General features: G+C 60.3%; 1 protein-coding gene and 1 long non-coding RNA gene across 10 annotated transcripts in view; one reads left to right on the forward strand and one right to left on the reverse strand.

Moving 5' to 3' along the window:
• ARHGEF10L (Rho guanine nucleotide exchange factor 10 like) overlaps window positions 1-21,175 on the reverse strand; it is a 159,328-nt gene that overhangs the window by 66,958 nt on the left and 71,195 nt on the right. For 3 of the 9 annotated variants that reach the window (XM_058718904.1, XM_058718903.1, XM_058718905.1), the window contains exons 6-12: window positions 19,143-19,226; window positions 15,255-15,424; window positions 9,994-10,110; window positions 7,016-7,124; window positions 4,383-4,489; window positions 2,186-2,263; window positions 967-1,146 (exon numbers count right to left, since the gene is read on the reverse strand). In XM_058718904.1, the coding sequence (XP_058574887.1) occupies window positions 967-1,146; window positions 2,186-2,263; window positions 4,383-4,489; window positions 7,016-7,124; window positions 9,994-10,110; window positions 15,255-15,424; window positions 19,143-19,226 (845 nt within the window). Of the gene's footprint in view, window positions 1-966; window positions 1,147-2,185; window positions 2,264-4,382; window positions 4,490-4,622; window positions 4,810-5,277; window positions 5,465-7,015; window positions 7,125-9,993; window positions 10,111-15,254; window positions 15,425-19,142; window positions 19,227-20,845; window positions 20,931-21,175 lie in introns of those variants that run through there. The other 6 variants (XM_058718906.1, XM_058718907.1, XM_058718911.1 and 3 more) reach the window with 4 other exon arrangements.
• On the forward strand, window positions 7,123-11,776 carry LOC131505396 (uncharacterized). Its single transcript, XR_009258385.1, has 4 exons — window positions 7,123-9,225; window positions 9,571-9,774; window positions 10,090-10,207; window positions 10,739-11,776. It is a non-coding gene; the product is annotated as an uncharacterized LOC131505396 (long non-coding RNA).

The following is a 21,175-nucleotide window of genomic DNA, read 5'->3' on the forward strand; positions in this document are numbered from 1 at the left end:
ACGCGAGGGGAAGGGCGGGCGGCACCCCTGCCCTCGGTGCCAGGTACCCGGAGGCTCGCAACCAGCCCTGTGCTTGGGAGACCTGTCACCCCACTGAGGGGACGAAACCAGGCTCCGAGGGGTGGAGAGATGCCCACGGTCCAGGGAGGGAGGGGCGGTGCTAAGGAGAGACCAGGGACCTTCCTCCTCTCCCAGCAGGGTGACCCAGGAAGGCGAGGGGAGAAGGGACAGAGGTGGGGACAGCCACGATGCCCCTTTTTGCATTTCCTCACCACCCCCAGGAAGTAAAATGCCCTGGGCCTCCAGCCCCGAGGACAGCACTCCTGACCCCAGGTCCTTGTCCACACTGACCAGGATATCAGATCTATTGAATGCTGGGGTTTGCAAAACCATATATATTCTTTCCTTTTAGCAGAACCCAATGATCTAAAACAGATCCACTGACTTGAGGCACCCACCCCCCACAAATCTCTTTGGGGCCCACAGACTGCAGTTTGAAAAACCAAGAGTTCCCCCTCAGATGGGGGGCCTGAGCCCCGAGAGGGCCCTGGAGCTGGCCAAGGTTACAAAACTGAGCTGGGACCCAGCCGGGCCTCCTGGAGAGCAAGCCAGTGCACCTGCCCCTTGCCCTGTAGCATAGAGTCCTCTGGGGGCCAAGGCCATGGGATGCGAAAGCATCTCATATGGTGAGCACCCTGTGGGTACTCAGACCAGCCGCCCCAGCAGGGCCAGAACAGTGAGCTGGCTTCCCCAGCACCCTGCCCGCAGACATCTCCAAGGACCCACTAGAAGCTGTCGTGTGCACCCCAGCTTGGGCCAGGCAGACTCAGGCCCTGCTTCCCCCCGACCCTGCCGGCTTGGACAGGTGACCAGGTGGAGGCAGGAGGCTGGCCCGGATGACTTCCGGGTCAGGGCTGCGGTGTTCACCTTGGTGGGGGCCGGGGAAAGAGAGTCTGGGATACCTACTGAAGCCACGAAGAGGTCCCCAATCTTCTCGGTCGAGTCCCACTCGGCCACCCGGGAGGACAGGGCTATCTGGAACATGGAGTGGCAGTGTAGGATCTCCTTCACGCGGAAGAACACCACCTGGCACTTGCGGGCGCTCAGCACCTTGGGTTCCATCTCCATCAGGGGGTTGCGGTAATCCTGCAGGGTTGGGGGGGGGGGGGCGGGCAGCGGGGTGAGCACCCCAGGGCCAGGCCACAGCCCCTCCCACCCAGTTGCCCTGCCAATCAGAACTCAGCAGGCCATGTGTGGACCTTCCCGGAGGCAGGAGGTGGGAGGGCACGTATCCCTCACTCCTCACCTGTCCTTTGGGAAGGGTCTCCATGAATGTAACACTCCTGGACCCTCTTTGCCCACCCACAACCCACCCCCGTGACTTAGGTATCAAGCTGGGCTGGGGGAAGAGGCCGCCTGCAAACAGCCCCGTGGAGGCAGGCCCTAAGGCCCAGGCCGGCCCTGGGCAGCTCTGCCCGTGACTGAGCCCGCGTGTCGAATGGAATGGTGGCGGCAATGCCCCCCTGGCAAGTCCCCTGGCCCCCAGCCCTAGAGCCACACCCCCACCAGCCATCAGGAACACGGTGATATTGTCACCTCTCCCTGCCTGCCGCCCGGGCTGCCCTTGTGTGGCTCCGAACTCAGGAGGGGCAAGAGGACGGTGTCATCGACACCCCACGACCCCCAACAATTCCCTTCCCCACTGGCCTGTCTTGGAGTCACAGCACCCCCAGAGGAGTCACCCCTTCAGGAGTGCAGACGACAGACCGGGGCGGCAGGGTTACTCCAGTCACACGAGCACTGACAGAGCACGAGGGGGTGCATCCACTCCAACCTCGGGTGGCAGGGGGGGGGCCCAGGATGATCCCAGATGATGGGAGACGTGGCCCCTGGCCCGGGGCTCCCGGACTGGTGAGGAGAGCACGATCCCTTCCAGGCACAGAAGGGCCCACACGCCCTCTACTCTAGAGGGCACATCTCACTTCACAGACCCGCGACCCTGGTTCAGAAATGCAGTCTTCCTGCCAACTCCCAGGCATCAGGAACTCTTGCTGTCCCCATAAAAGCGCTGGCCTGTGGCCCCTTCCCCTTAAAACTGCCCATAACCTCCCTACAAACCCTCCTTACAAAGTGTCCCTCTGGGGTCCTCCCTGCTGTCTCCCCCCAGAGGCCCCCGGAGTCGTACCTGGAGTACCCGCTTCAAAGACTCCACGTAGCTGCCTTCACTCTGCACGATGGAGCCCAGGATGTGCCTCCGGACCACCTGCCCGGGCCGGAAAACACAGTCAGTGGCCGCACCCACCATAGCACAGAGGGAGCACCCGATGTGTGCAGAGGCCCCAGCTGGCCGATAAGGAGTCCTGGTGCCAGAAGAGCTGAGGGGCTGCAGGACGGAAGGGACTCGTCCCTCCCAGAGCCCGCTCCTGGGACCGCCAGGGGCCCGCAGGCCAGCATTGCCCTCCAGAGCCCCGCCTACAGATGGGGGGTGTTGGGTGCTGGGCCCGAGGCCCCCGCCAGGCCGCTCCTCGCGTACATCCAGGGATGGGGAGTCACCACCCCTCCTCCAAGGGGTCAGGTGGCCTCCCACATCCTGGGACAAATGGGGGAGAAAATTCTTTCTCGGACGGAACAGAGATCTCAGCTCCCACCCCTCGTAGCTCCAACCCCTTAACCAACCCCCCTCCCGCAGACGGGATCCCTCCACCCCACCGGGTGAGCTCCACCGCAGGCCAAACAGCCCAGCCCCCCTCTCACTGGCCCCTTCTCTCCTCGGCCCACATCAACACACCCCTCAGGTGCAGCCTGGCCGGCAAGAGGCTGGGAGCCCTCGCCTGGGTCCAGCAGCACAGAGGGGGCAGGTGCAAACCCCGCTGCACAGTGGAATCACATGGGCGTCTTTAAAATACTGTCACCTAGCTGCCTCCCCAGACATTCCGACTGAGTCGGTATAGGGCACTACCTGGGTATGGGCGGGGCGGGGGGGAGGGGGTGGTGAGAGCATCCCAGGTGATTCCACTGTGCCCCCACAGCCGTCCTGGGCATCGATCCAGCCACTGCCATCTCCCCCTGCCCCTCTGGACACCTCCTTCCCGCCTAGCACACCTCTGTCAGCAATCCCCACGGTCCCGCCTGGGACCCAGGCCTGCCTATGGCCCGCACAGCCCCAGGGCCGCAGGATGGGCCAGGCCCACTGTCCTTCAGGCTGCCCCACAGCCAGGTGCACTGTCACGGCCACCGATCCCCAGGTGCCCAAGCCGTTCCCAGAGCAGAGTTCTCGACCACAGCACATTGGCACTGGGGGCCGGGTGACTCTTGTGTGTCGGGGACCGTCCTGTGCACTGTAGGACATTCAGCAGCATCCCTGGCCCCCGCCCACTAGATTCCAGGAGCACCTCTAGTTGTCACAACTACAAACGTCACCAGACACGGCCAAACACCCCTGGAGGGTAAAATCACCTCGGCTGAGAGCCACTGGCCCAAAGTAACTCATATTGCCTGACCGGGAAACACAAGAGGCTCCGGAGGAGAGAGACGCGGCCAATGCCAGCAGGAGCAGCCCGGACTGTGAGCCGGAAGCCCTGGCTCGCGCCTGGCTCTGACGGGGACTCGCTGCGCGTGGGCAGGGGGTCACCACCTCAGTGCTGGGGGCAGGGGGGTCCAGGCAGGTAACAGAAAAGAAGGAAGCAGGCGGACGGACTCACGTCCTGAGACGTGAGGTGTGGCCACCACATCTCCTCTCCCTGGTTTTCAAAAGAGGCCAAGCATCTCCTCTGCCAGCCAAAAGAGGGGCGAATCCTTTTTCGCACCTGCTGCCCCAACGTGACTCGCTCAGTGTCCCCACAACCAGGGGAAGGCAGGGATCTCCCCCCCCCCCCCCCCCATTTCATGTCTCATGGCAACAAGCCTGTGCCTGAGGCCCGGAGCAAAGCCTCCGGGTCCTGGTCCCATGTGACACTTTGGGGGAGGGGAGGCATCGCCCAAAGACCCCCGGCGCCTGGGAGAAGCCCGGAGATGGAGGGTGGGCTGGCCCCTCCGTAGTCTCCCAAGTTGGAATAGCTCAATGCTTTCCAACCCTTCCGTCACTGTGGTCTTCCCTGCAAATGATATCTCCCGTGTGAAATGATTAAGCAGGAGCTGCTCTCATCACCCTGGGGGTGGGAAGAAAAGTCTCTGAATGCTGGCCCCCCGTCCCCACCCCGGGACAACGGCATGGGACCTGCCGGGCCCAATCTGGAAGTCTGCGCAGCAGGGGAGGAGAGAACGAGCTGAGGCTCGGCCAGGAGGCCTCGCTCACCCCTTCCCCTTCAAGACCCAGACCCGCGGGGTCCCCAACCACCCCTTTTGCCCCCAAAGACCCCCGGCACCCCACTCTACCCACAGACCTGCTGAGGGCTCAGGCCATCTGGCATGGGGCCCAGCTCCGGGGCCGGGGGCTTGATGTCCGTAACGCTGACCTCCAGGAGTCCCATGTCCTCCTCCTCCGAGTCACCTGCAAAGTCAGATGGGCTGGTGACACACGCAGGCGAGGATGACCTAGATTGCTCAGCCCCCCAGGAGTTGGGAAGCACCCTGGGCCAGGGTCCTGGGGCCGCACAGGGTCAGAGCCCACAAGCTGCACTCACTGCTGTGCTCTGCTAGATCGGTCGGTCCGTGAATTAACGGGAACGAGCAAGGGGCCACAGAGCAGCACGTCCGGGGCCTCCAGCTCGCCCGATCAGCTCTGCCAGAGTCCCTGTCCCTGCTCAGACCCGCCCACTCCTGGCCCAGAGGAAGCCAGGCCGCCCGTGTCTCCATCACTATGCACTAAAAATAGTTTTCTTCTGGATGCCCAAAAGGGGGAAGAAAGTAAGCCCCAAGAAGAATGGGGCTCTTTGGCTGTGCGTTTTCAAGTTTTCATCACAACTAATGCAGACAGACCCAAAGGGAAAAAGTTCAACTGGGCGATGCAGACCCGAGTGGAGGCAGCTCTCAGACAGAGAGCAGGAGACAGGCCAAGGATCAGGCAGAGAGAGAGAGGGAGGGAGGGAGAGAGGGAGGGAGAGAGAGAGAGAGAGAGAGAGAGAGAGAGAGAGAGAGAGAGGTCAGGCAGAGTGTAGGGACCTGGCTTTGGACGGTTCTGCCCCCACAAGAGAGACACAGGCACAGGGAGATGGGACCCTAGCTGCTCAGGACTCTGACACCCAGTGGGGGTGGCCGTGGGGAAGCTGAGCAGAAAGAAGGGGCAGCGACCCCTGAGCAGGGAGCCAAGGGAGCAGGGACACCCGGGCGGGCCCTTACCTGAACAGGAGACAGAAGAGGAGGAGGAGGAGGGACAGCGGACGACAGTGTGGGGGTGGGGGTGGTGAAGGCCCTCCTGCCTGGCCCACATGGTACCCCGGGCATCACTCCGCACCCACCCCAGCCGCCGGCCCCGCGGCTTCCTCTTCCCCCATGCGCCACCGGGCAACATTCTTGGCCAGTGATCCGAGCCCTGTCGTGGCTATTAATAACACCCGGGTGGGAGGGTCACTTTGGGGAAGGCTCTGGGCCGGCGGGCGGGGCGGGGGAGGGCCGAGGGAGAGCCCGCTGGCAGCCTGGCCAGTCTGGGGGTGGGGAGGGTGACCAGGGACCGCTCGCGGCCAACCGGCCTGTCACCCTGTCCACCCTCCAGGCCACCCCACCGAGTCTGAGAGGACCCCTCCGCCCATCCGCTCCCCGGTCGGGGGCCGGGGCTCTCCCAAAGGTTCAGGGTTGTGCCAAGTTCACGCAGTGCTGGAGTAATAAACCTATTTCACAGATGAGGAACCTGCCGCCCTGAGAGGGGCGGAAGCCTACACAAGGTCTCGCAGCCAGGCGGCCGGGGAGCCGGGATCGGAAGCCAGCCCAGAGAGCTGCCACCCACCCACACAGCTCCACTGAGTGACTGCCCACGGAGAATTACACCTGCCACACAGGAGCCAGGAGCCGTGCCGGGCTCGTTCCACGCACTGCCTCGCTCACCCTCACCCCGGCCCCTGAGGCAGATGCCGCAGCAGCCCCGTTGCACAGATGAGGAAACTGAGGCACAGAGAAGGAAAAGCACGTAACTTTTCAAGAGGGCACAGAGTCTCGAGGCCTCCCTGGCCTGAACGCCTGTGCCGACCTGGCCCCCGTCTCTCACTGGTCTCCCGGACCCTCACTCCAGCCACATGAAGCCTCTGCTTTATCCTTTCTGTCCCTGTGTGTCCCCAGGCAAGTCACTGAGCCACTCTGTGCCTGTTCGCTCGTCTCCAGATGAACACAGGACAGCCCTGCGTACCGTCCGGTGTTGATGAGGATTGAGCAAGGAACCACAAAGACCGTAAGAGACTGCCTCGCGCACAGTAAGTCCCCGATACGTGTGGACAATCGCGACAATCATTTCTCGAATGTCTCCTACTTCCCCACTCCCGGGCCTTTGCACACGCTTGCTCCTGTTCCCTGCCTCACCCACCCCCCCCCACCCTGCTACCTAACTGACCCGCGTCCTCCTGCTCCCAGCCCTTCCCTGACCGCTCATTCGCACTGCACTCCTCCCTGCTCCTGCCACGTTTCCCCGCCACTGCTTGTCCGCCTCTGACCGTCACTTCCTGTTTATATTCCTGGAAGAAATGCTGCTTCGTTCATCTTGGTGGCCCCGCACCCGGCACGGGGTGCGGCTCTCAGTGGGTGTTCAGTAAATATCGGCTGCCGGGCCGATGGGTGACGGATAAAGGAAAAAGGGTGGGAGCGTCCAAAGAGGAGGCCGGGTAAGCTGCACAGCATAAGAGGCGGGGGGCCCAGACGGCCAGGACAGAGACCAAGGGCAGGGCCGCTGGGCCCCAGACCAAGGGAGAGGCCCCAGGGCCCCCAAAACGAGGTAGACCATACCTGCCAGAGGGTGGGAAACTAACTGGGACCAGCCAGAGAGGACTCCGACCACCGAAGGAGCCCAGAGCCCGAGTGACTTCACCCACCGTCCCCGCTGTCACACGGCCGAGTCCTGACCCTCCCGCCAGCCAGGCCCACGGCGCCTCACCGAGGACGTCCTTCCTGTGCAGAAAGGACACTTTGCGCATGACGGCCATCCTTGTCTTCTCCAGCCCGTCCCTGGTCCCGCTCTTCGCAGCCTTCATGAGCTGGGTCATCTGAGCAAAGGCAGAGGGGCTCATCAGAGAAGCCGAAGGAGCGCCCAGGACGCCTGCCACCAAGGGCCACGCCGCCCCACGCAGGCCTCCCAGCCGGGGCCGCGCACATCATGACCCCAGGGCCCGTTCACTCCTAGGGACGTGGCGGCAGAGGCCAAGGGGGACAGCCAGGCAACACCGCCCAACGCATCCCAGGAAGGGGTGAGAAGGGGCATCTGTGCCCTGGAGATCACCCCGGAGGGACCCTGTTTACTGGCAAAAGGAGGTCTTAACCCGATGTCTCCCTTCGGGACAAAGTGCACGGGTAGGCGTCAAATGAAGGGAGTGGCATGACACGGGAAAGACCCGAAGCCTGGAGCGCCAGGCCTGGGTTCAAATCCCAGCCGCGCCTCTCGGGACAAGTCACTTAGCCTCACTGAGCCTCAGTTTCCTCACTGAGATGTGCCAGGGTCTATGAGGACTAACGGGGGCCAGGGAAGCACGCTGGACAGTAAGATGATCCGCGCAAACGGCAGCGGTTACTTTGGGGGCAAGCAGAAGGAAGTGAGTTCACACCCCCACCCCATCTGCCAAACCCAAGTGAGGCCCCCGTCCCTTGCCCCCTAAAGCAGCCAAGTTTCTGACTGCACCGAGGCCCGGGAAAGGGAGGGAAGGCCGGAGCTGCCACGGAGCCGAGCACAGCTTCCCCAGCGTGGGGACAGACCGCGGCCACCACACCTCGCGGCAGGCAAAGCAGGATGTGAGGCGGGAGAGAACGCGCGCCCAGGAGGGGGAAGCCGCGAGCTGAGCACTGGGGGAGCCTGGGGCCCGCAAACAGAGCCGCTGTCCCAGAAGTTATCCCTGCACCGCCCCCCCAGCCCCCAGCCCTGGCATCTTCCCCGACACACAGTCAGCCCTATCCCACAGAACTTTTTTCACTGATGGAAATGCTGACTCTCGGCATGCCCACAGGGGGTCCACCAGCCACCAGTAACTCCTGGGCCACCTGAAAAGCGGCTCTTGTCACTAAGGACCTGAAGTCCCGGTTATATTTAATTGTAACTGATTTAAACGTAAAGAACCACATGACTATCATAATGGGCAGTGCAGTTCTAGAACACTCTTTCCTTCCTGAAACTCTCTGCTGAAGGCGGAGAGCACTTCCCTGGGGGGCTCTGGTCCCTGCTATCACCTTCCTCCAAGCAAACCCCCTGGTCCCCAGTGGAAGGGCCTGGAGCAGCGGGCTTGCCAAAAACCCATTGGGCGTGAGGCCTGGGCACAGGGTGGTGGTGGCTTTTCAGGAACAATGCTGACTTCTGGAAACACCCCTCGCCCCCCCACACCCCGCAAGAGGAAGGGGAAGTCCCCTGGGGCCTCCCTGCATGGAAATGGTAAAATTCTTCAGTAGTGGTTCTTGGCTTCTAGGAGTGGGGCTCGGGGGTCAGAAACACCTGTGATAATCTAAGGAGAAGCACGGACGTCCGACCCCAGAAACTACACAGAGATGCTCGTCCTCCTCTGGGGGTTGGGAGGGGTCACAAGCCCCAGATTGGAAACCTCTGCTCTGAGAGCCCAGTTCCTTCCCGGAAGAAAGCTGGGGCAGGCGGCTATCCTACAAACTCCTACTTCTCTTGCCGTTTTCCTGGGCAAAGAAGAGCAGCAAATGAACACCCCAGAAGTGTCCGCACCATCAACCGTGGTGCAGAGGCCGGACCAGGCATCTGATTCCAGGGTCACAGCCAGGGCAAGAACAGTGGTCATAAGAATCTTCCCTTCAAGGCTCCCGCTCCTCTCTGGGCCTTCGCCTTCTGAGAAGTTAAACCTGTCCCCCTCAGGCCACTGGCCCCCCCAAGGCGTGTTTATATGAACTATAAAGTGCCTCCCCTCCCCCGCCACCTCCTCCTCCTCCTCCTCCCCCTCCCCCTCCCCCTCCGGGGAGGCCTCGGGTTCTCATGAAACAGGACGTGGCACAGGATGGACAGCAGACCCAGGTTTGAATCCCGGCTCTGCCACTGACCAGCGCTGTGACCATCAGCCAGTTACTTCTCTCCAGCCTCACTGATGCTAAATGACAGCAGTAAGACAGCTGCCTCCCCGGATGCCCTGGGGACAAAACAGTCAGGTGTGTAAGTAATAATGGCCACCACCCACTGAGCTCTTAGGTCACACCAAGCACAGCACTGAGCACCTTATAGATCTGAGCTCACCTAATCTTTACATCTACCAGGGGGCTGGTACTGTTAATGCCCCCATTTCACAGGTGAGGAAACCGAGGCTCAGAGAGGTCAAGAGACCTGCCCGGGATCACAAAGAGAGGAAGTGGTGGGACGGGGATTCAGAGCCAGGCCTGCAGGCCTCCACAGCACATAGTAGGTGCTCAACTAAGAGAAGTTCCTGCTGTCGGTGTCATCGTTATCCAGAAGTCTGGGTCTCATCTAAGACCAAGGTGTTGTGATTTCTCCTACAGACTTCCTTACCCTGGATCTCTCTGAACGGTTCAGGGCGGGAGGAACGTTCAGCATCACTCACTAAGGCTCACATCTCTCCAGGCATCACCCAAACCCACCGCCACAGTTACCAAATTTGCAGATTCCTGGGCCTCGGTCCAGACCTACAGAATCAGCATCTCTGGGGGTGCAGCCCAGGAATCTGCATTCTCCAAAGCACCCAGGTGATTCTGAGGACCCCAGAGTTTGCAGACCGCCCCAGCCCAGCCCAGCCCACCCCCCAGGAATTCTGGCACAGTGACAGTTTCACTCGGAGAGAGAGGCGAGAACGTGGAAAGGAGCGGGTGCCGGCACCACCGGTCCCGGCACAGGTGCGAGAGGCGGCCAGGCTCCAGCATCGGGGCGGGCCCCTGCCAGGCCGCCGGGGGACAGACAGACAGTACCTTACAGTCGTACTTGTGCTTCAGCGCCTGCACGTCTCTCCCCCCGGCTCTTAAAGCCAAGATGTCTCTCTTAGTCCTGGCGTATCTCTCCTTTAGCCTAGTCAGGTCTGGAGAAAGCTGGAGCCCCCAAGCAGCCAGGCAGAAGGAGAGCAGGTGCGAGGAGCAGGCGGGACGGGAGGACACAGACAGGACAACAGAGGAGAAAGGAGACCAGGTGAGGTGGGACGTGGGGCCTGGGGATGGCTCCCGCCGGGGATCGGCTCCAGCAGCGTCCCACCCCAACGCGCAGGCAGCGGGAGCTGGGAGTCCTGGCTGCTGGGGGGCCAGGGGCAGGGGACCAGCCGGCCCCGCTCAGAGAAGGGGAACAGTGCCTAGAGGACAAGGACTGTGTCTCAGGCATCCCCCCATATGCCAGGGGCCAGCGAGGGGCTGGTGACACAGGAGGTCCTTGGCAAGTTTGTGAGATGGATGGATGGGCAGGTGCGTGGGCAAATGCACAGGAAGACGGGTGAATGGACAGAGAGCTGGTTGGACAGATGGATGGACTATAAACAGAGGGATGAGTGGTTGGATGGACAGACAGAAAAATGGCTGGATGAGCAAATGGATAAACTTGGCTGGAGGACTGCAGATCTGGGTAAATGGACGGACAGATGAACAAGAAGATGGATTAAAAACCCGGGGGGACCAGGGGACGGATGGAAGCAGTGCCGTGCCGGCAAATATTTAACACGCGCCTCTCCAGGAAATAGACCCCCGCTTTATTGGCTTTCCACGATGTCACTACGCCACCGTGGCAAATTTCAAACCACTAGTGTGACGTCGCTGAATGCGGAGTCGGAAAGAGCGTGCAATTGGTTCCTAGTTCTCGTGAGCTAGGAAGAGCGGACTCTGGCACACCGCTGCAGGAAGGAGTGGGCAAACAGAGCAAGGGACGGACGGACGGACGGACGGACGGAGGGCCGGTGGGCATCTGGATGGAAGGAGGGGTGGCTGACTAGCTTACACGCCACCTGGGAAGACGGATGGATGGAGAGACAAACACAGACATTCAAACGCGTGAGCTGTGTGAGCAACACTGACATCCGGTGAAGCATTCAGAACGCCAAGAAGGTACTACTTCCAGAGTAGACCAGGAAACGGACCATGAGCAGGAGCGCTGGAGGCAGGCGGGCCTGGGTTTAAGTCGCCACCCCCGGCTCACTAGCTGGAATAGTGTCTTCACCTCTCGGAGGGACACCTTCCTCACTGGGAAAGTGGCCCGGATGATAACCACTTCACAGAGTTACTGAGAAGATGGAATGGGAAATACATGTAGACCCCAAGACTTAGCAAGCGCTCAAAACATGGAAGCTAGTATTACACTATCTTTCAGATTATAAGTGCTCAATATTTGTTGAATGGGTGGATAGTTGGTAGGATGGATGGATGGATGGAAGGATGGATGGATGGATGGATGGATGGATGGATGGATGGATGGATGGAAGGATGGATGGATGGATGGATGGATGGATGGATGGATGGATGGAAGGATGGATGGACGGATGAACGGATGGATGGATGGATGGTTGGATGGAGGGAGAAATGCAGGGATGGATGGATGGATGGATGGATGGATGGATGGATGGATGGATGGATGGATGGTTGGATGGAGGGAGAAATGCAGGGATGGATGGATGGATGGATGGATGGATGGATGGATGGATGGATGAACGGATGGATGGATGGATGGTTGGATGGAGGGAGAAATGCAGGGATGGATGGATGGATGGATGGATGGATGGATGGATGGTTGGATGGAGGGAGGATAGAAGGAAGGATGCTTGGATGGATGAATAGATGGGTGCATGGATGCATGGACAGAAGGACGATGTGTGTTCTTTCAAATCTTGTGTGATGTTGAGTTGTATACCACTTACTGGCTGCGTGACCCTAACCATATCATTTAGCCTCTCTACACTTCTGTGTTAGGGTCTCTGATCAATACCATGAGACTCTTAATCCAAATAACACCAACCACTTTAGGGTATCAGGAAAATCACAGGAAACCGCTTTGTAAACTGTACCACACTATGCAGAGGCTCTCTATTGTCAATGCAAAGAAATCGCAGGACAGGGGGCACCTGGGTGGCTCAGTCGGTTAAGCGTCCGACTCGGCTCAGGTCATGATCTCACGGTCCGTGAGTTCGAGTCCCGCGTCGGGCTCTGTGCTAACAGCTCAGAGCCTGGAGGCTGCTTCGGATTCTGTGTCTCCCTCTCTCTCTCTGCCCCTCCCCTGCTCATGCTCTGTCTCTCTCTGTCTCTCAAAAATAAATAAATGTTTAAAAATTTTTAAAGAAAAAAAAGAAAGAAATCGCAGGACAGGGATCCTTCTGAGAGTTACTCAGACTCCCCACAACTGGAGAGAGGCTGGGGTTTGTCCTGAGCCCTGGTTCACCTGTAAATTGACACAATAAAATCATAAAGCCCCTGGTTTTGCACTTCCCCTCTGCCTCTCTCAGGATTAGAAGAACCCAGATCAGAGATCAATTGCAGACTGATCCAATCTGAGCAGGGGAGTGAGCAAGGCTGAGGTCAGAGGTCAGAGGTCAGAGCTGGCGTTTCTGCCCAGTGCCCTGGCCAGCTGGATCATGGTAACCTTAATTATGAAGAGGTCACAGTCAGGAAAAGGAAAAATCCAATGCAGCCCAATCCACAACTGGTTAGGAAAAAAAAAAAAAATCCCAAGGACCATGGGTGGCCATCAGCAGGTACTTATTAACATAATGGGATCAGGCCCCTGCTTACATCTGGGTCAGGTGCTTCTGAGGGGGTCCCTCTGCAGACCCCGCGGTCACTTTCTTTGGCAAAAATCCACCTGCTGAGGGCTGGCCTTCTAAGACACCTGAAGCAGGGACAGCTTGCAGCTGGACGGGAAGCTAGGCCCCCGTGAGACTCCAAGGACAGGGCAAAACACCACCAGATCTCTGCGGCCCCATGCCCCACAGCACACACAAGACACGGCCAAGCAGCGGTGGCCCCAGAACGGCCCCAGAACGTTCAGCCACGGCGGTGCCAGGCACGGAAACAGGTGGGCCCCAAGCGGCCCAGGAGGGCAAAGCGCAGCAGGCAAGGTGCCAAAGGAAAGGTCCCTCCACAACCCTCACCTCCCTGGGGGCCTGCTGTCTGGGGAACAGGCAGGCCGTGGCCCGCAGCCAGACAAAAAGTCCTCCCGGTTAGAAATTCCAAGAACTCTGCCACACTGTTTGTCTGCTGACGAAGGGTCCAAAGCCCCTCGCTTGAGGGTCTGAGGGACAAGAGCTAATGCTCGGCCCCCAGAGACTCCTCCCCTGGGGCCCGGCCATGGTGAGGGCCAGCCCAGGGAGGGGGCGCCTGGGTGGCTCGATCGGCTGAGCGCGAGACTTCCGCTCAGGTCACGATCTCACAGTTTGTGGGTTTGAGTCTCACGTGGGGCTCTGTGCTGACGGCTCGGAGCCTGGAGCCTGCTTCGGATTCTGTGTCTCCCTCTCTCTCTCTGCCCCTCCCCTGCTTGCGCTCTGTCTCTCTCTCTCTCCCTCTCTCTCAAAAAGCAAATAAACATTTTTTAAAAATTTAAAAAAATAATAAATAAATAATTAATTAATAAAAAATAAACTTAAAAAAAAAAAAAGGCAAATTGCCAGGCTTCCCCCCACCCCCAAACCATGAGCCGGAGTCCCTGGGAGTGAGGCCCTGGCATCTGCGATTTCAATCAGCTCCCCTCGTGGTCCCGATGCTTATATAAGACTGAGCACCAGCACCGGGAAGCCCAAACTCAGCATCTCCACACCCCCTGCCCTCTGAGAAATGTGTGGCAGGGGCCTGGGAAAGTGGCCCAGGGGGATCAGGAGGGACAGCCAGAGGCTGAGAACAAGGGCTGGCCCAGGCCTCGAGCTCCCCCTGCCTGCACCCTGAGAAACGACTGGGCACAGGGTAGGTATCATAGACGCTTAACTTTATCCTAGCGAGATACCAAGGCCATCTTCCGTGGCCCGGCCCACGGAGGCCCGGCCACAAGACCACATTCGAGAGAGACCTGCTCCGCCCCCAGGCCCCTCGAGGACTCGTAGGCGTGGGTGCCGCTCTGGCCGGCAGCCTTCCCCCAGAGGGGTTCCTCAAACTCCGAAAGGGGCAGGATGCACTAGGAAAGACATGGGGTGCCATAACCCCAGCCTAGTCCTGGGGCCCCTGCCTTCTCCCTGCACCACCTTTGGGTATCTGTCATGTGCGACTTTTCACAAAGAGGCTGAGAGGGACCCAGTCACCTCCGGTTGGGCAGGGCCTGCCTCTAAGAAGTGGTTCCCATTAAACCCCAAATCTCAGCATGGCTAGAATCTGCTTTCTGCTGGCTTCTGTAGAACAAATGGGAGAAGCAGTCTGTCTCAGGAGGAAGCAGTCCGTCCTCCTCTCGGCTTCCGGCTCCTTCCACGAAGCCAGCAGAATGAACCCTGTTCCAGGCAGAAACCAACGCACGGATGGCATCTCAAAAGACCTCGGAGGGGCTCAGTAGGTTGAGTGTCTGACTTGATTTCGGCTCAGGTCATGATCTCACAGTCGGGGGACTGAGGCCTGCGTGGGACTCCACACTGGTGGCACGGAGCCTGCTTGGGATTTTCTCTCTCTCTCTCTCTCTCTCTCTCTCTCTCTGTCCCTCCCCCACACTCTCTCACGATAAATAAATAAGCTTTTAAAAAAAAGATTTATAGTACATAAATTAAATAAATCAATAAAAGACCTTGGAAAGAGCCACACAGCACCCACCCCCCTGCCCCTCCGACCTTGCTCACTTCCCCAGGGCAGAGGAAGGCACGGGTCTAGGACGGCTCTGAGAATTGCATCCAGTGGGGCAGGGAGACCAAAAGGATCTGATCTAAGTACCAACTCTAATCAGCCGGCGGGGCTGCCTGGAACCTGTGTTGAGGAGGCTTCTGAAGTCTGATGTGAGCCCAAGAACATGGTGGTCCTTGCCAGGGTCTGCCGTAGGAAAGGGGTGTGGAAGCACCCGTGCCAGGTGCTAACCACACCCAAGCTGGGTTCAGGGCTCTCCATAGTCAAACGGCAATGCCGGGGGGTCGCTTCCTATGCTTGGGGTACCCGGGCCACCGCCCCTCTCACTGTACATTCCTGGGGGCGGGGGGGTTCCCTAACAGGATACGAGTCTGAGGCCAACCCTTCCCACCCTCCTCACCCCCTCCCCAGGGGGTCCCGGAGTCCTGGCCGGGTGAGAGGTGCCCACCCCTTACCTTGGGCTGAAAGGACACTCGGTGCTTGGCGGGCTCGGCCTCTGGCTTGGCCTCCTCCCCCGAGTCCTCACTGTAGCTCTCAAACTCACTGGAGCTCCAGCCTAGGTCCTCGGGCTCCCTGGGCGCTCCGTCCCGATGCACATCCTCGTAGAGCAGGCTCCTCTCCGCCCCTGCAGGCCAGGGAACAGGGCTGGTGAGGGGAGGCCCCGGCACCAAGGCCACCAGACCCGATTTCTGACCCAGGCAGGCAGGTGGGGCTCCGCCCCCACTTCCCGGTCCACAGAGCAGGGGTGAGGACCACACAACATCCACCTGGTAAGCGAGAAGGACACGAGAAAGACCGGAGAGGCACAAGAAACGAGTCGGGAACGCAACAGTCTCCTTAACCCCCTCCCCCCACGCCTCAGTATTGCTCTTCTGGGATCTGAGTGCTCATCCTGGGCCTCGGGGCATGTTTCAGTGGGAAAGACAAGACCTAGAACCAAGTCCTGAATCGGGCCTTCAGCTCCAGCCCCAGCATCCTGGGGGGGGGGGGGGGGGGGGGGGGGGGGCAAAATGGAAATTGTTGGGAAATCTGAGTTTCCCGTGCAGGTCCAGAATGGCCCAGTAGGGGGCGCGCCAGGCCCAGCATCCAGGAGTGTTCCCTTGTCTTCCAAAGCCCCACTGGAGAAGTGGGGGACAAAGAGCTGAGAGTCCACCGGCCAGGAGAAACAAGTCCCCTCAGGGGCCTGGGTACTCCCAGGGTCCCTGTCAAATCCGGAGTGAGATGCTCAGCTTTGAGGCTGAGGTGGGAGAGCTGCTGTCCAGGTAACCCCAGCTCTCCCATCCCGAGACCTTGGCCTTCGCTCCCACCCCTCTGGGCTGCACTTCCTGGCCTGCCACCTGAGGGAGAACCGAACTGCAGGCCTCACCGAGGCCAGACCCCCAAAAAGCACACCAATATGAAAATGCCTTTGTCAACGCACAAGAAATACAGCACTGGGAAGGGTTTTTTCAAAAAATCTGCTCAGAACAGGGAGCTTTGGTTATCGCAGACCTCTCTGCAAAAATGGCGACAACAATAAGCCAGAAAAGGTCGAGTAAATAAAATATGAACCAAAAGGTCTAGCAAAGAGTGTAGCACATGGCAGGCGCTCAGCAAAGAGCAGCTGATCCTTCCTTGGGGGGGGGGGGGGGGAGGGAGTGTCTTCGTGGGCCCGGGAATCATCCCACTGACCCCAGAGCCCCTACCGGAAAGCTGGGGAGTGTGGGGTCTGGGAGACTGTCACCCAAAGAACAGACACACTGAGGCTTAGCGGGGGGCTCAGGTCTCAGGATGAGGAGGGAGCGTGAGGTTATTTTTAAGCAAAAGATAATAGTAACTAACGTCTCCAGGGACAGGAGCAGCTGGTAACCAGGCTATGACCTTTACAAGACTGGGTCGACTGTCTTATTACCGCAGCGGAGGCCCGATGACCGGGGAGTAAAGGGGCAGAGCCCAGTTCTTGGGACTCCCTCTGAGGAAGAACCCAGGCAGCATCTCGAAGGCCCACCTCCCCACGCTTCCATGAGCCCCGGCCTCCCACCCGCCTACATCCTCGGTGACAGCCACCTCTCTTGCTGGATTCTCCCGCAGCCCTAAGGTCGGCGGGGTACAAATAATCACCACCTCATTAGAAACACAAGAAAACAGGGGCCTGGAGAAGACAAGTGGCTTGTCCAAGGTCAGACAGTGCAGAGAGAAGGAGCTGCAGACTCAGGCTCCCTCCACTCACCACGCTGCCTTCTATGAGGCCGGCTAACCTGACCACCTCCTGGGCTCATTTAGAAATATTCTCTCCAGTGGAGACAGTGCCACCAGAGTCCTGAGCCTGGGCCAAAGCCTCAGCCTTCAGGGGCCTCACAGGGGTCCTGGCTCCCACCCTCCGCTTCCCGGGGCCTCGGGCTTCACGAACGGCTTCCCTCTGCAAAGCACGGACCACCACCGGCTCAGTGCTCTGTGTCAATTACCTCACGGCAAACTCACAAGCCCAGGATGCAGCTGTTACTGTCCCAAATTTACAGATGCGTCAACTGAGGTCCAGAGATAGGAAGCGGTTCTCTGATGTGACACTCCCCAGAGCTTCAGAATGACAGTCCATGAGGTCAGGATGATATTCTGATGTCATATGAAGAAGCCAAGGCCCGAAGGCACGGAGCTCTGTGCCCTAATTGGCGGCAGAGCTGGGATTTGAACCAAGGGCTGCGTGTGCGGCCTGCTGCTCAGCTGACAGCCTCCTCTCCCGTGCCCACTGAGCCCACATGGGTCCGTGAAGGTCAGTGCTGGGCCCTGGCAGACGTGGTAACGACAGCACCATCGTTTGTGCAGTGCACCTACCGAGGGCCAGCCCTGAGCTGACCCCCCGCTGAGGGCCAGCCACAGCCTCCTGGGACTCACCCTCCCGAAGCCGTGAGGGTGGGGGCCCTCGGATGGGTCTCACGGTCCCCCACTCGAAGGCTCAGGAGCTAATTCCCAGGCTGCCTGCTTGTAACCACCTCGGGGTCAAATGCAGGATGGCGTATCAGTGATCCCTGTTCAGTGAAGATCCCTGTTCAGCCAAGTAATGTGTTGCTTGATTTGATTCAGGCGGGAAGACAGCCCAACAGGGCTAAACAACGGACTGCGGCCACTCAGGACCTTCGGCAAGACCCCACTGCCTCCCAATACAGCGTGCCCTTCCCCCTCCTCTCCCTGGATTCAAAGTCCAAGCACCTCCGGGACTTGCTAAAGGGATGTGCATACCATCAGCCCACCTGCCCCTGCCCCTGGAACAGGAGTCAGGAGGATGGCTGTAGGCGCCCTGGGGCCTTGTAGTGCTACCCGCGTGTCTCCCCCATTGGACTACGCACAGCCCAAGATGGTGACGGCCACCCCTATCAGACTAGAAGCCCCTCAAACACGGGCTGTGTGATCTGGAGCCGGTGTCTTAACCTCTCAGATGCAACTGTCCCCGGGAGCCACTGGGCCTGCCTTGCTGACCTCAAGGGGTTGACAGACCGGTGGGAGCAAATGTGCGTCATCGGTCATAAGAGGCCACCCAAATCCTCCCGGGGCAGGGAACAGAGCAGCGGACTTGGAGGCAGAATAACCAGGTTCAAATCCCAGCTCTGCCTGTAGTTTCCTCGTCTGTACATTGAGGCCACGATACCCCAAATCAAAGTTTCTAAGCAGATTCCAGGAAACCAAACACAAAGAGTCGCTACCCCGATGTGTTTGGGCAAAGACGGCTCTGACCGTGAAGTTACTAACCATTCCTCCTCCCTGGATCTGAGTGATGCTCTCTCCTGCTGGGTGACTGACTCTATGCTGGGGAGTGGTTGGGGGGGGGGGGCGGGCAGCTGGGGCAGACTTACCCCCACCCCACCCTGCTTCCTCTCTACAGCCATAATCCCACCCCACCCCCCCACCCCACCCCCTGGCCTCCCTGGGCCCAGAGCAAGCAAGGCACAGGCTTTCTAGAGCCCTCTCTGCCTCAGCGGTCAGGTTTAACGAGCTGCCCTTCTCCCCAGCAGCCCTGGGAAGCCCAGGACTATACCACCCCGTTCTCCCGAGGCAGGAATGGAGGCTTGGGGAGGTGAAATGCCAGGTCGGGCCTCGCCGCCAGGGGGTCCCAGCAGCCAGCCGGGGGGGGGGGGGGGGGGGGGGGGGTCCCTGCCCCCGAAGCCCAACCCCGCCCAGCCCCGGCCTGGCCACGCCCCCAGCCGGCACCATCCCCTCCCAGGACGACCGGAGGTTGGTGAAAGCTGGAGGCAGCGGCCAGGGCCGGGTGGGGTGGGGAGCCAAACAGAAGACGACCCTTCCCAGGCCCTGCCCCCCCCCCCCCCCCGGCCCGTCCCCGAAGGCGGCACGGAAGCGGGGAGGAGGCCTACCGGGTTGATGGGCATCCAGGTTCTCGCAGGGCACGTCGTCGTAAATCACATCTTCTTCCAGGGCGGGGAAAGTGAATCGGTCGACTGGGAGCGAAGGGAGAGGACAAGAGCACGCTAGGGGCGGAGGTGGCTGCCGGGCTGCCAGCGGGACTGCGCCAGCCGGCGGCTCCCTCCCGCCGCCCCGCAGCCCTACGGCTGGGCCCGGCCAGCAGCCCTCGGCCCAGCCCCTGGGGAGCCCCTGCCGGCTGCTCTCCTCTCCGAGGACGCGCTTGCGCTGCTTCTCCGGGCCCTCCCCCGCAAGGCACCCTCCTGGCGAGCACGGCAGACCCCCACTTGCCTCCCTGCCACCCACAGGCCTGCCCATCTGGCTGACGCCGCAGCCGCTCGCGGCACCTGCAGGAAGCATGAAGCCGACCCTGCGCCTGTGCCCTGGGGCCCCGGGGACATCTTCAGGGGCCCAGAAGCCCTCACGGGACTTACCCGAAAGGAACTACCTCCCACCCAGAGGTGGCCGGGCAAAGCAGCCCTACTGAGGACAGGGAATGGGGGGAGGGGAGTGGATTTGGAGAGTGGGGTTAAGGAGAGGCCCCCCCAAAACTCAGCCAGCAGGATCCTGACTGCTGAAGAATTCAGCAAACGAACACATCCCTCTGCTAGTATTTTGCTGGGCTGGAAGGGGACAGGGCAGGCGCGCACTCTGCCCCTGTTAGCAGCTACCAGGATGGACACATTAAGGAGGTCTCCCCTCAGGGCGCCTGGGCGGCTCAGTCGGTTAAGGTTAATAAGCCCCTGACTTCGGCTCAGGTCACGATCTCACAGTTCTTGAGTTTGAGCCCCATGCCGGGCTCTGTGCCGACAGCTCAGAGCCCGGAGCCTGCTTCGGATTCTGTGTCTCCCTCTCTCTCTGCCCCTCCCCTGCTCGCACTGTGTCTCTCTCTGTCTCTCAAAAATAAACATTAAAAAAAAAAGGAGGTCTTCCCTCAAAACTGTGTGCCCAACCTCTGCCCTCTTTAGGGGTGTGCCCCCCTCCACAGAGCCAGGGTTTGGAAAACCAGAACCCACCCTGATGGGAGCCTGTCTTCGCCCCATCGCCCTTCGCAGAAGACACAGGACCAGATGGGCTCTGAAATCCCCACGGTCCTAACTGCAGTGCTTCTGGCTGTCCCGGGGCCCCCAGGGCCCCCGGGGCCCCCAGAGCCTGGTCAAGCCTCACCCTCAACCCCCTCCTCCACCCCCATACGGACTCTGTTTCCCACATGGCTCTGAGACCTGCTCACCTCTCTTCAGGTCCCTAGTTCTGGCCATCAGCCTCCCCACTGGGCTGCAGGCACCCCACCCTGTCTTATGGCTTTGCCCCCACCCCACAGCATCTCCGGCTCCCCTCTCGGGGTTCCCTGTTGCCTTCGGAAAAGCACGGCTGGACGGCCCCAGAAGGAGCTGGGGACATGCAGCCTCACCTCGCCCCAATCACCCCTTGGATGCTACCCTCCGTAACACCAAGGCCGTTGCTTCCCAGGGTGCCAGATGTCCCCCCTCCACCCTGGGGCTGGGGGGGACTGGGGCTCCTGCACAGGTGGACCCTGCCTGGATGCTCTCTCCCTGAGCCCTGCTCCCGCCTCTCTGCCTTCAGGACTCTCAGGTTCTCCTCACTCCCGCCTCCCCCTCCTGGCACCTTGCCCTCTGCAAGGTGACCTCCTGCCTACCTGGTGGCTTCTGCTCCCGAGAGGGACCTCGTCTTGGGCAGCAGGGCACCCCACTGCCAGCCCATCCGCCCTGCTGTAGGAGCTTCTGGGTATGTTGGGGAACAGATAAGCGGTCAAACACACGATCTACTCCTGGACCATGGCTCCCATCGGACAGGAGACGGGGGCAACTCCCAGGCATGGGCAGCGGCCGGCCCCCCTCAGAGCTGCCACCAAGCCTGCGGCAGCCCACCCAGTGAGGATGCCCCCGTGGCACGGGGGAGCCCACATCAGCCCTCTGGGCCTGAGGAAGGGACTCTAAGGTTATCACGGTACCACCTTCCTGAGCTA

This window comes from Neofelis nebulosa, chromosome 2 (assembly GCF_028018385.1).
Source record: "Neofelis nebulosa isolate mNeoNeb1 chromosome 2, mNeoNeb1.pri, whole genome shotgun sequence".
Lineage (NCBI taxonomy): Eukaryota > Metazoa > Chordata > Mammalia > Carnivora > Felidae > Neofelis > Neofelis nebulosa.